Below are 13,611 nucleotides of genomic sequence, written 5' to 3'. Positions count from 1 at the left end.
GTTTTCACGTAAGCAAACCGATGTATCACTGCAGCCACCACCATAGAATAAGGACGGGTGTAGTAAAAGAAACCAGAGCAACGGCAGTAACTGCAGCATCAAGATAATTTTAAAACCTGTAAGCGCCCTTGTATTTATACAGTGATCGTTCTTTACCTTACGTGACCTCAATATGTTGGCAGTACATCGTACGCTGCTAGTCAAAATGAAAAGGGACCCTGTAAATTTTATCTGGTCTGGTTTGAGGTTGGTTTTCTGTAAAACATATTTGTTGTTAGTTTCATAAATTATTTCGTATGTCCAGGTAGATAATAAATAATAGCAAGCATCGAGAAGCGGTTTGAGCTCTACGGTTATTACATGTACTATCTAATTTTCCTTAAGGTTTCCCAATATACTAACGAAAAGAAGTCATGTCCCGGAAGTAACAAAAGCGACTGTCCTTACGGAGAAAATTCATCGTTTCCTTAAATCAAACAAATAAAAATATATAGGTTAAGATTACGCTTCAATAAAAATTACTTCATCTTTTCTAATGTTGATCGAGTCTTTTTTTCTATTTTTTTTTTTACTTATAAAAAGAAGTAAATATGATGTGCTTTTAAAAAGTTCGCAAAGAACGTGGATGTACATACATGTACGTGTGTCTCCGCTGTTTCGCTGTTGCTGTTGCCAAGGACCTAACCCGCCTCGGAAAAAGAATATAACTCCGATTGTATTATCCAAATCGAAGCATAGATTTTCTAAGATAGGAAAGGTAATCGTTATCTTTTTTGGAATTTACAGCTGCCAGTTGCGTCTGAATTTTGTTTACGACACATGATAAATAAAATATTCCCACCGTCGTGGAGAACTATATTTCCGGTATCTATACAAATAAATCTGACCAGCTAAAACAGAAAATGATGTTGCTGGAGATGCACTTAAGGGTTAAAAATTGAAAAGTCTCCTACAAAGTCATCAATCATTTAGAAAGCTAGAGGAAAAGGGGGCTGGGGGCTGGGATCTTTTATGAAATTACGTTCAAATTTTTGGAAAAAACTTTTTTTTTTAACTCATTCATTGAAAAAAAAATTTCCCCCATTATTTTATTTGCTATTCTCACGAGTCTCGCACAGACGGTAAAAGTATAGTAAAGCTCACGGTGCTCGCTGATATAGTCAATGCCTATGCCTACTCCGTATTAGTATTACGATATGAATAATATATTTGATATATCATGATATTATCAGTTGTAACCGTCAACCAATGTTGACCAATTAGCCTCCTATTTATATTTATAGCACTACCTTACGAGATATTCAAGTAGACTTAGAGCCCACAGGGCGAGAAATCTATTTGGATAACGAACTAAGGGGGTTTTTAACGTCCTTGACTACCTGTCAGGTCTCGCACGGACGGCCCAATTTGGTTGGCTTTAAATAATTTTGCTATTTATTTAAATTGTATTTTTAACCAAAAAAAAAAGAAATAATAAGTTCAAAAAAAGGGAAAAGGGTAATATACTAGTAAATTATGAATAGCTGAATGTTAGAAATAAAATAGTAAAAATGAAATTTGAAAATGTACCATGTAAAGGAGAAAAATGCCAAGTTGGATGGAAAAGGGTAAAGGACAACTAGTCGGACCCAGAAGGCGGAAGACCTGTATGATTTAGTTTGCCAAATAGTGTATTCGTTTTAGAGTCAAATGGGTGTGGCTTGGTGAATATCCAAAGGTGAAGTGCAAATTTAATAATTATATATGTTTCATAAGCATATGTGTACATGATTAACAAAAGTTAAAAAAAAAAATAATAACAAATAATAATAGTAAAAAATAAATAAATAAAATGAGAGACTATGTGTATAAATATATTGCATTGTAGAACCCCATATCAGGTGATTAATTTTATTTTAATTCAATTATATATTATTTTGGTTTTTTTTAATTGAAAAATGAAAGATGATATTATTTAAGATAAATGGTACTGTATGAATATGTTGGTTATAGTTTTATTACGTTAGATATTGACCCTACATATTTATAAATGTGTCGCACGACCACCTGAAACTGCTCGGCTGATATCAGTGCAACTAAACTTGATATATAGGGTGTGGATTATCCAACTTGAAATAAGAACATATATGTATATAGGGCTGTAAGTTATTTAAGGCAATTACCGTAATTTAAACAAAAGTATGCTATATTTTATTATGATAACCAATGACTGAAATAAATTGCGCTAATGCTGACCAGACTTGTGACTGAACTGATTTTCGTGGGTTAAGAAGGTTTAGTTCCGAAAGAGTGTGGAGACCCAATTTGTGGATATTTTCTTTAAGTTCCAAACATGCTTGATGGTGTTCTAAACAATCTATAAGGACGTCCTTAATGTCCGATGAAACCCCACATTTTGGCATAAAGGCGATATATCTTGGAAATAATAGAATTAAATTCTTTTGAACTTAACCCAATTTTAACGCCAATAGTAGGGTTTGGTAGAGCTTGTTTTACCAATCTGTCGCTTATTTTATTACCCGGAATACCGACATGTGCCGGAATCCATTCTATAATTACACTTATATTTTTCTGTTTTAGAAATTTTGCGTATAGTTGAATAGAATTTAACAAGTCTTGTCTGCTAGATTTATTATTTTTAATAGATTGAAGAGAACTAAAAGAATCCGTAAGGATGACAATGTTTTTGTCTTGATAATTTTGATCAATTATCCAATTTAACGCGATCGATATTGCAGTCATTTCTGTTGAATAAACGGAAATGTTATCAATCGAGTAGATAATGATACTCTTTTACCAGGGATAAAGAATGCATTTGGTGTTTTACAGAAGCAGGATCCTTGGAGCCATCTGTATATATTATTAAAAAAGTTTTTCATCTATAATTTGCATAACAGCTGATTTAATCAAATGCGGATTATCTTTTTTGTCCACCTGTTTTTCAATACACTCGGATGTGTTAGCCGTACCAATTATCCAGGGGGCATGTTTTGGTTGTTTGTTTTGAACGATATCTATTGTGTCTAAATCATTCTCTGAGAGAAATTAACGTACTCTAAAACCATATGAGCAGTCATTTTTTTCCACTTATGTGAATATCTTTTAGTATATTCCGAGCATTGTTCGGTTAACTTATTGGCTGGATTTTGTTTCCATTTAGCATAATATTTAAGACTCAGTTGATCTCTTCTGAGCTGTAAAGGGAGTTTACCTGCTTCTGCTAGAACTTTTTCTAAAGGTGTTGATCTGATTGCCCCTAGAACAATTTTAAGTCCCCTACATTAAACGCGGTCTAGTTTTTTTTTTTACATTGGGAAGAGCAGAATTAAATGCTTGATACCCGTAGTCTAAAATTGACCTTAATAGAGACCGGTAAAATAATAGTAAGACCTCTGTTCCCATGCCAAAATTATTTGCTTTAACATGTCAGTAAGTTCAAAATTGGTTTTGATCTTTCTTCTAAATATTGCACATGCTTATTCCATGTAAGACGTTTGTCAAAAAAGAGACCTAAAAATTTTACATGTGTTTGAAATGAGATTGGTTTATTGTCTATAAATAAGCTGACAGAGGTCTCTCTTTTATCGCCAAAAATAATCCCTACTGTTTTGCTTTGGGATATTTTATAGCCCCATTTTTTTACCACTTGATAATGCTGTTAAGGGTTAGCTGCATTTTCCAAGTAAGAGCTTTAAGATCATAACCCCTTAACCACATGGCACTGTCGTCTGCACATTATGATAAAGTGGCGTTTTGAGATTGGGAAACCAAGTCATCTATCATGATATTAAAAAGTGTAGGGCTTATAACGCTACCTTGAGGAATACCATTATCTAACTCGAATTGATCTGATTCTTCTTGATTAACTTTTACTTTAATTTTTTTCTATCTTGGAGAAAATCAGCTATGAAGTTAAACATATGCCCATTGATGCCATATGATTTGCATTTATATAACAATCCTGGTTTCCAAACTAGGTCAAATGCTTTTTCAATGTCTAGGAAAACTGCTAAAAGATGTTGTTTTTTAACTTTAGCCTTTTTGATATCACCCTCAAGCGTTTACAAATTGTCAAGAGTAGACCGACCCTGTCTAAAGCCGCTTTGCGTATCTCTAATTATATTTTTCTCTTCGAGAAGAAATTTGAGTCTTTCATTAACCATACCTTCCATAAGTTTACAAAGATTAGAAGTTAAAGAAATAGGACGGTATGATTTTGGATCAGATTTATTTTTGTTAGGCTTAGGAATAGGAATAATGTTGGCTTACTTCCATGAATGTGGTAACTTGCCACTTTTCCAAATTTTATTTTTTCAAATCTAAAAGCAATTTTAGCGTATTTTCGGGCGTATGTTTAAACATTTCATATGATATTCTGTCGTCACATGGTGTTGACGCTTTTTTATTTCTAATTGTTTTACACATCTCCTCTGTTGTAAAAGGTAGATTGTATTTTGATTGATTGTTAGCATGACAGTTATCTTTATGAATTGAATACGAAGCTTCAAAATTGTTCTTGTGAACTTTGAATTCTGGATCAAGGTTTTGGTCACTAGATGCGATAACAAATGTGCTAACCAAAATATTTGCTTTGTCCTTATTGGAAACTGCTTGAAAGTTATCGACTGAAAGTGTAGGAATATTGCTATCCCTGTTACCTTTTAGGCCCTTAACCACATTCCATACTTGTTTTACGTTGGACTTTTGTAAGAGGCGAAGTTGTCAATGTGTAATATTTATGCTAATGAGGTAAAGATATTGCGTGTCTGTTTTCCAACTGAGTCCTATAGGAAAATATCTTTCATGCAATATCCTAAATGATTTCTACTTAAGAGTACAGGCACGTGGTCTTCCTCTGATATTAATTTGGGAAAAAAGAACAAAGAAAAAATTTCAATTCATGTTATGATACCAATTAAAGTACAAATAAAGGTGTACACAAACCAGTGGCCTTGCCTGAGGAATCACGCTACCAGAAATATTAAGTAGTGCATATAGTGTCCCATAGGTAATAAATTCCAGGAACAAACTTTCACCTTCCCGAAGAAATTTTCTCATCTTAACTATACAATCCAATAATCCAAAATTAATTTAAAGACACACGACTGAAAAATATCGCAATTAAATGAGACCTGAATGGGCCGGGTTTAATAAAAATCTCGAATTGAGATCACTTGAAATTGAAGATTTGAGGAAAATCATAGTTTTTAGATTTTTTTTTATAAAACCGGGCACTGACGCTGTTACATGTAGTTTAGTTTAATTCATAGCAATGGTACCTTACATATATGATAATTATATTTTAGATCGAAGAAAAAGTTGATTCGTTGCCTGAAATAATAATGCAGGTAATTTTTTAATCATATTTTAAATTTTTATAATGAATAATCACACAATTATTAAAAAAAAAAGAATAACACCGAACAAAACATGCACATTTGAAAGAGATATCGGCGGGTGAATAGCAAAAAGTAGGACTGCTCACCCTTCCGAAGCACCGAATTTCACCCCCGGTTTTGAATGGTTCCTGCCGTTCAATTTTCTACATTGAAAAAACAAATGCGGCTATATAATGGTATCATATTGTTGTCATCATGCGACGTTCATAAACAATTTGATTTCCAGACAATGAAATGGGTATAAGTGTATGCATCTTTATGAAATTTTTCCACAAAGTGCCATACCACATAATGAAAACTTGATTGATTTTGGGAGTAACACTTTAACTATTAAGGAATAATGGTCCAGTAACAAACATTAACGTGATATTTGAACATTTATAATTTAATTAAAAGTCAATTAAACTCCACGAAATTGTATCATTGGGTGTGATACTACACAAAGAAGGCTAGAATTGAAGGGGTTAGGAATGCAGGAAATAGTAATCAAGGGAACCAAGGTTTTAGCGGAAATCAAATGAATGTAATCCAGGGATAAAGACCAGACATGGAAAACAGACACACACAAAGAACATTAAGTTACTGAAACAATACATACAAAGTAACAAAAGTAAATAAACAACTCGGACTCCACTAAAAACAGGGAGCATGGACCAGGTGCACCGGTAGGGTAAGCGTCCTCTGCTTTCATAGAAACAACCGCCGAGTTCCACATAAAAAGTTAAGTCCGGGATAGACGAAAGAGGAAAGGAAAACTATGACACGATGAAAAAATCAGTTTTCATGGGGCAGATGGATACACCGAATTCGAAACAATTCATAAGTTCGTGATGTCGACCATAAAACTTCTGTAGTGATGACTTCAATCTTGTAGCAACATAACCCTGTTCCAGAAGCCTAATTGTAAGAAGTCTAGCGGGATACAAAAAGTCTGCGTAGTTACGGCAAGCTCTGACATAATATAGGATTTGTCATATGAAAACTCCATACGCTGGTGCTGAAGGGATGTTGCCACAGATGAAAGGAAAGTTGACAATTCTGAATGAAAAGTCATCACGTTTGTCGTAAAGTTTGGTCAGTAGTTTTCCTTTACCGTCGATCTCTAATAGTAGGTCAAGATATGAGGCTGACCTCACAGTGTCTGTGGTATTCTTTATCTCAAGTTCTTTGGGGTAGATGCGATGTATCAAATCCCCGAAGCTAGGATTGTTTAACGATAATACGTCATCTATATAGCGGAAACTGAGATTAAAGTATCTAGCCAAATGATGTTCTTTCTTTCGGATCAGATCAGCTATTAAGTCAGCCTCATAAGAGTGTAGGAAAATAGGGTCCAGAAACAAGTACGTTCATGATGTTCGGATAATAACTTGACCATAGGTGAATGGATCTTCATGAAAGTATACCATAATATGCCACGAATTTATAGGATTTTTTATATTACCATATGGAAATGTGCAATATTGTCAGGAATTTATATTTTAACAAAAATGTAAATATGACGGCTGTCGGACCAAAGCGTTTTCAGCAAAACTTGGTCTGATGCGTGTCCACAACTTGCAGGAATGTTATGAAACTTAATGGGGTGCAAAGCATGCATTTTGTCGGGAATTTATGTGTTGACAAAATTGTAGAAATCATGACAGTTTTACGTGTTTTAGAAATGACAGCAGATTGTATGGCTAGCCAAAGTGGACAAAAGTCAATATTTTGTAATATTAGAAAATAAATTTTTGATATTACAAAATCATTCTTTTAGTATTAGAAATTTTTTTTAATATTAGAAATTCATTTTGTAATATTAAAAATTAATTTTCTAATATTAAAAATTCCTGATTTAGTAATATTATAAAATATCACACATTTTGTATTATTACAAATTGAATTTGTAATATTATAAAATGAAAGTGAATATTACAAATTTCTGAATTAGTAATATTATAGGGTTATTAAATGCTTCGCCTCGGGCCAATACAAGTGATCTCAACCCAATACGACTGTACTTGGACATAATACAGGATTAATATGAAAATAACCATTTTATGATCCCTTTATTAACTGATGACAAATTCTATAGTCTGTTTCAAACAAAATGGCGGACAAGTTTAACTTTTATACAGGGCCAGAATTAATACAGGGCAATTGCCCTGTATAAATTATGGTTGCTAAAAGCTCCTGTTGTATTAAAGGGGCAATTTACATTGTATTTTAAGTCATCAGTTAATAATATGAAATATCACACATTTTTTAATATTACTAATTGAATTGTGATATTAGAAAATGAAAGTGAATATTACAAATTTCTGAATTAGTAATATTATGAAATATCACACATTTTTTAATATTACTAATTGAATTGTGATATTAGAAAATGAACTTCTAATATTAAACAATCACTTTGCAATATTTCAAAATCAGTCAAATTTTTTAGCATTACAGAATTATTTTCTAAAGTCGTCATTGAATACAGCAAATCCATTTTCTTTTATTATAAAATCACTTTCAAATATTAAAAAAAATGTTTTTAATTTTACCGCTTCATTACCATTTGCATCTGACTGACAAAAGATATAGCCTATAGCACTGCCAACTCATCTGTTTTGACACATTTTGATAGATAAAAATAGTTACAATAAAAAAATGTAATGTGTTGTGTGAGCTTTCCATGCTCCCAGTTTTTGGGCGAGTCCGAGTTGCTCATTTGCTTTTGTTACTTAGTACAGTATGTATGATTTTAGTAACTTTATGTTCTTTGATGTGTATGTCTATTTTCCATGTCTGGTCTTTGTCCCTGGATTACATTCTTTTGATTACCGCTATAACCTTGGTTCCCTTTATTACTATTACAGTTGGTCAAATGTCTCAAAGACAAATCAGAAGGAAAGTCTTTTTTGAGTAACTTATTTAGAGGTGAAACTATGTGAATATAACCCTTCACAAACTTCTTGTAATTGTTGCAAAGACCAAAAGCTACATAACTGCTGCTAATTCCTACCCCGAGAGAATACCACATTAGGGTTCTTTAACGTGCGAGGAACGTGGCATCTTTCCCAACACGGTGCACCACTATGATTTGCGGTCAGGTTTTCTGTATTATAGCCCGACAACCTCAGCATGTAACACGCCAGGGGTGCCCCATTCCACCACCAGGGGCACACATCCCAGTTGCTCTGTAGGCAGAGTGCCCTAGCCCCCGGCTAGGGTTCTGAGCACTATTTAGTCGCCTTTTACGACAAGCTTAGCGCTGCTGCGGGCCTATTCTTTTAACACCCGGACCTGCACGGGGCGAGGTTCATTAAAGGAAATACTGCTATTTCAACAAAAGGTCCTTTCGCAGAAACACAATGGGTGGTCCCCACACTAATTAATAAGCTACAGGTAAAAATGCTATAAATCTTTTGTCATGGATTTACATAGTTACATATGGTTACCACTTAAAGTTACGTAAGATTAACTTTGACTTGTTTTCTAGATATTTAATTCTTTTTTTTCTTTTTTTTTGTTAGATAAGACCTTTTACTGTTAAAAACCAAGTTAAATATAAAATAAACTTGAAAATAAACATTGACACTTACCGATCACATTTAGTGTGATATTGATTGTAAGTTAGTACACAATTCAAACTTGACACTTAAAATACTAGTGTTTTGATATCGATAAGCAAAATATAGAAATACTACATGTAGATATTTTCAAGTGGTTTAATTCAAAAAATGTATAAGCAGAAGGTTAGGTTAACATATCCCTGTCAAAATTGTATCAATCGGATCTGATACGTTTTGGAACATTTCATTTTTTTCTGATTTGGAAGTTTTATTTTAACTTCAAATTTTGTGCAATAAAGTGTCCAAACTTGTTATTGTTTCTAAAATGAATTGTAATTCCCTATGCTTTAGTGTGTCAAAAACTAATATTGAGTCCACAATTGTTCCAATTGTAGGGTTTGACCGCTGCGGTCGTATCATGCTGCACTTTGCGAAGTTTTTTCTTCAACTCGCTAGGATGTTGCTTGCTTCGAATTATGGCTCATTTTTTTTTATAATTTTGTTGCAGCATGGGGACAATGACGTTGCACTGACTTGAATATTTAGTTCGAACCGGTAAAATGTTCAGCCCCGCCACGCTTTTTTCCGCAACTAATCTGTATATCGATTTCAAGTAAAGCCCTGAAACAATACTCTTTCACAAAATGTTTTTCTTTTTTTTAAGATGATTTGCAGAGTTTTTGGAAAGCTGTTGACGAAAAAATTGTACAGTACTGAGACAGGTAATAGTATGATTTCACAATATTTTTTCTGTTATACACTTATGATTTTAAAAAGACAATTTGATGAAGGTTAAGGTCGCTTTTAATTAGCAACTTTATTGGTTTTATTTTCTACAAAATTATTGATCTTGCTGCCATTATTCTATATTAAACAGTTCCATCAATAATAACACAATTGTTCTAAGGCGACACAATGCAGCTGGCTTGCAAATAGCCTTGTCAAAAGTGAGCTAAAGCACACACATCTTACAGCATTATGAATATTTTATCAGATAGATTGAATAAAATAACATAGGGTAACCGCTCGCTTAAAAAACTATCAAATTAAGTTCCAAGTCACTGCAGGAAGCGGTGGGTCATCAGAAGATTCTGAAGAAATAAATTAAAATTTTGATATGTATTGTCGAAACTAAGGAATAAAGTCTATATTTACCATTTCGCCGAGATAATGCGGTTTCTTCCAGGTTTTAATTCGAATTGAGGATCAAATAAGTTCAAAATGACTAATGAATAATTCCGTAATTTGTTATACGACTGCAAAAATGCGGTCTTATATAATTATGGTATGATTCTGTGATCGTCATCATACGGCGTCCATAGGCATTTGGTTTCCGGGCAATACCTTGAGTAAAGTGTATAAATTTCTATGAAATTACACTATAAGGTGTCACAAAAAGGAAGGCTTTGATTGATATGAACTGTTTTGGAATTTGGGATGAACATGGGTCAGGAACAAGTATTTTGCTGATTTTCAGGCAACCACTAAAGGAAGGCTATGGATGATTTTCGGTGTTGAGTTTTGAACCTATTAGAAATAAGGGACCAGAAACAAGAATTTTGCTGATGTCTAGACAATGACTTGAGTAAAAGTGTAAGGATCTCTGTGAAATGGTACCACAAGATGCAATACGCCAAAAGATTTTTTGGTAGGGACTTCAAACATATTTCTGATTTCTATGCAAAAACTAGATTAAAGTGTATGGATCTCTATGAAATCGTATTACAAGGTTGCTAAGAAAAAAAGACAGTGTTGAAGGATTTGATCGTTTATGATCCTATCAATAGGGGACCAAATACGGTCAGAAATTTAAAAAAAATCGCGACATAGAAACTTATTTTCCCGTCTTTTTGCAAACATTTTCTCCAACTTTGAAACTTGTTTTTGCGTTTTAAAATTCTTTGATCACTTACATTCTGGTAAGAATCTTGTACTGTCTCATATCATATCATAAACCAAATTAAAAGTTTTATTGCTGTCGTATCAAGTTGCACCCTATTGGGCATTTCATTTTTATTTACAAATATACCATATCTGAAAATCTTTTAATAAGCAAAAAAAAGCATCAAATCATATACCCGTCAAAGAAAATAGAGATTTCAATAAGCAGAGGTAATAAAGAATTATTGGTGTGCTTATATGTCGCTCGATTTTAAAAAATGGCACCCTAATCCTTTAAAGCTCGGCTCAGGATAGAGCAAAGTGCTAATTTGCAGTTTATCAATCATACAATGCACGCAATAAGAACATGGACAGAATTTACGATAACCTTTTTTTAACATTTAATGTTTTATGTGCCCTTTTTCCTACATTGTAGACGGGTTGTATTATTTCATACTGTTGTCCGTCCGTCCCTCCGTCGTTCACACTTAGCGCAATTATAACTAAAAAAGAAACGCTTCAATTAAAGTTCACAAAACTTTTGAAATGAATTGTTTCATTTTATCGATATTTTGTATTAGTGTTTTCTAGTCTCACCGTCTGATGCTGCTTGCTACTGTTCGAGTTTCTTTATATATATACAATTTTACACTTTTGAATCGTGGGACTGTATTCATACAAATTGGAAATTGGGCTGTAACCTCGTTTTTGGGCAATAACTCAACTCGGCGGGTGTTTCTAGAAAAGCAGAGGACGCTTACCCTACCGGTACACCTGGTCCATGCTCCCAGTTTTTAGTGGAATTCGAGTCGCTCATTTGCTTTTGTTACTTTGTATGTATGATTTTAATTACTTTATGTTCTTTGATGTGTATGTCTGTTTTCCATGTGTGGTCTGTCCCTGGATTACATTCTTTTGATTACCGCTATAACCTTGGTTCCCTTGATTACTCTTTCAAACGCGCTTCCACCAATTTTCCATTGAAACTGAAAGCAATTGCTTATTTATATCAGTGTAAGCTCTCTTTTTTTTACCTTTCCAAGTTTTCAGACTTGGTTTTAAAAGAAGGTCCCACTTCGGACAATAACTCAAAACTTGACTGTAGTCATTCTTCCGCTTTTTTAGGGCCTGGTCATTAACGAAATAAGTGGAAATTCACTATTTTTTTTTTTCAGAGATGGATACAGACGTGGCTTCCAAATACAAACTAGGAATGGATATCTTCTGTAGTAAGTATACAGAACTAAATGTCAATTCTATCTCGGACACTAAATTAGAAGGACGTATCTGTGATGGATTTATGACAAATGATAGTAGAATTGTATTGTGTTTGTATGAAATGAAAACATTACTGATATGCAACGTCGATGGATTCTCACTTCACACAATAGGACTGGCCGGTGCGCCGTGGCGTGTCACGGCAGTTTCTCAATCGACTGTGGCTATTACGCTGCCTTTTCGACGAAATGTGGTGATGTATGACATAAATAAACGGAAAGAATTACAGTCAATATCATTACCTGAAAATTGCTGGGGTATCACAACAAATGATAATAGTTTGATCGTAGGAGGCAATCTGAAGATATGGGTTATTGATCTTGAGACCAGACAAGTTACAAGTTCACTATCTACTAATGGTTTAACAAGCAACTTACACTGCTCAGGTGATGTGCTATATTCATACGGCATACCCTCTAATAAACTGTTTTGTTACAAGCTTTCAGGAGACAGTTTAGATGAACAACTGTTCACTTCAAATCTTCAGTTTACTATTTCTGGTATAACTTCACTACGAGACGGTAGTTTATATGTGCCATGTAGCCGAAGATCTGTCTACCATGTATCTCCAGATGGCCGAGATTATAAAATAGTGACAACTGATGGATTTGCCAGGTCTTGGTGCTTAAACTATCCAAATTACATAAGTTACAACAAGCGAAGCAGGAAACTTCTTGTTGGTTATATCGATAACATAGTCAGAATATTTCATGAAGAATGATGAACTAAAAAAATCTTGTTAAATACATTGTAGCTTTCAATAATAATTTGTGTATCTGGCATGTCTTTTTTATACGACCACAAAAATGCATCCGTATAATAGTAACATCCTGTCGTCGTCGCCTTCTTTGTCGTCGTGTCTTCGTTTTATTCGTTGGCGTCTGTTAACCTTCGTTTGTTTACGATACATGTAACACGAGTAAACATCCGTCGGATCTTTTTGTAAGTTCAAAACATTGTCATAGGGACATTGCGGAATGCCTTGTAGTTGTTAGAGTTTTTTTTTGCAAGTAAGGGCTAAGAATTGATAGGGAAAACATTATTAGTATGAGGATGGTAATTGTGATGGTGGATGTATTAGCCTTTCTACGGACAGCAGTCATCCCAATGGGAATTGATTGAGCGCCTGTGCTTGCTGATCTTTCCCTACATACTACGAGGTATGCTTCATTCGAAAATTACTTCGACAAATAATAGCAAGTTGAAACATTTTTTTTTATTTCAACTTTCATTATGTAGACGGAAGTTTATCGCAAAAAACCCTAGATTTGGTTACTATCTTTATATCTTCTACTTAAAAGGGCTTGAAATTAGGCATTGAAGGCTGTCTCTTTACCTTGACTTTCATCTCGAAACTGACATAAGAACAAACGCTTTGAAAAACACGACGACTTTGGTTTCAACTATCCTCTCCATGTTTAGAAAACATTTCATCGGCTACTGGGTATGGATTTTTTTGTCTCTCACCCGTACGATTTTCTAGAAAATGCCACGACCCAATAGACAAG

The 13,611-nt window shown here is 33.9% G+C and overlaps 1 protein-coding gene across 4 annotated transcripts in view; it reads left to right on the top strand.

Moving 5' to 3' along the window:
• LOC148627815 (uncharacterized) overlaps positions 1 to 12,882 on the top strand; it is a 28,329-nt gene extending 15,447 nt beyond the window's left edge. For all 4 annotated transcript variants that reach the window (XM_088579484.1, XM_088579469.1, XM_088579478.1 and 1 more), the window contains 3 exons: positions 5,307 to 5,348; positions 9,609 to 9,666; positions 12,001 to 12,882. In XM_088579484.1, the coding sequence (XP_088435610.1) occupies positions 5,307 to 5,348; positions 9,609 to 9,666; positions 12,001 to 12,824 (924 nt within the window). In that variant the 3' untranslated portion in view covers positions 12,825 to 12,882. The remainder of the gene's footprint in view (positions 1 to 5,306; positions 5,349 to 9,608; positions 9,667 to 12,000) is intronic.
• The last annotated feature ends 729 nt before the right edge of the window (positions 12,883 to 13,611 follow it).

This window comes from Perna viridis, chromosome 1 (assembly GCF_037379345.1).
Source record: "Perna viridis isolate PV_CMFRI_1.1 ecotype Kerala chromosome 1, ASM3737934v1, whole genome shotgun sequence".
Classification (NCBI taxonomy): Eukaryota; Metazoa; Mollusca; class Bivalvia; order Mytilida; family Mytilidae; genus Perna; species Perna viridis.
Note: the sequence above shows the minus strand (reverse complement) of the source record. Positions and strands in the feature narration are given on the sequence as shown.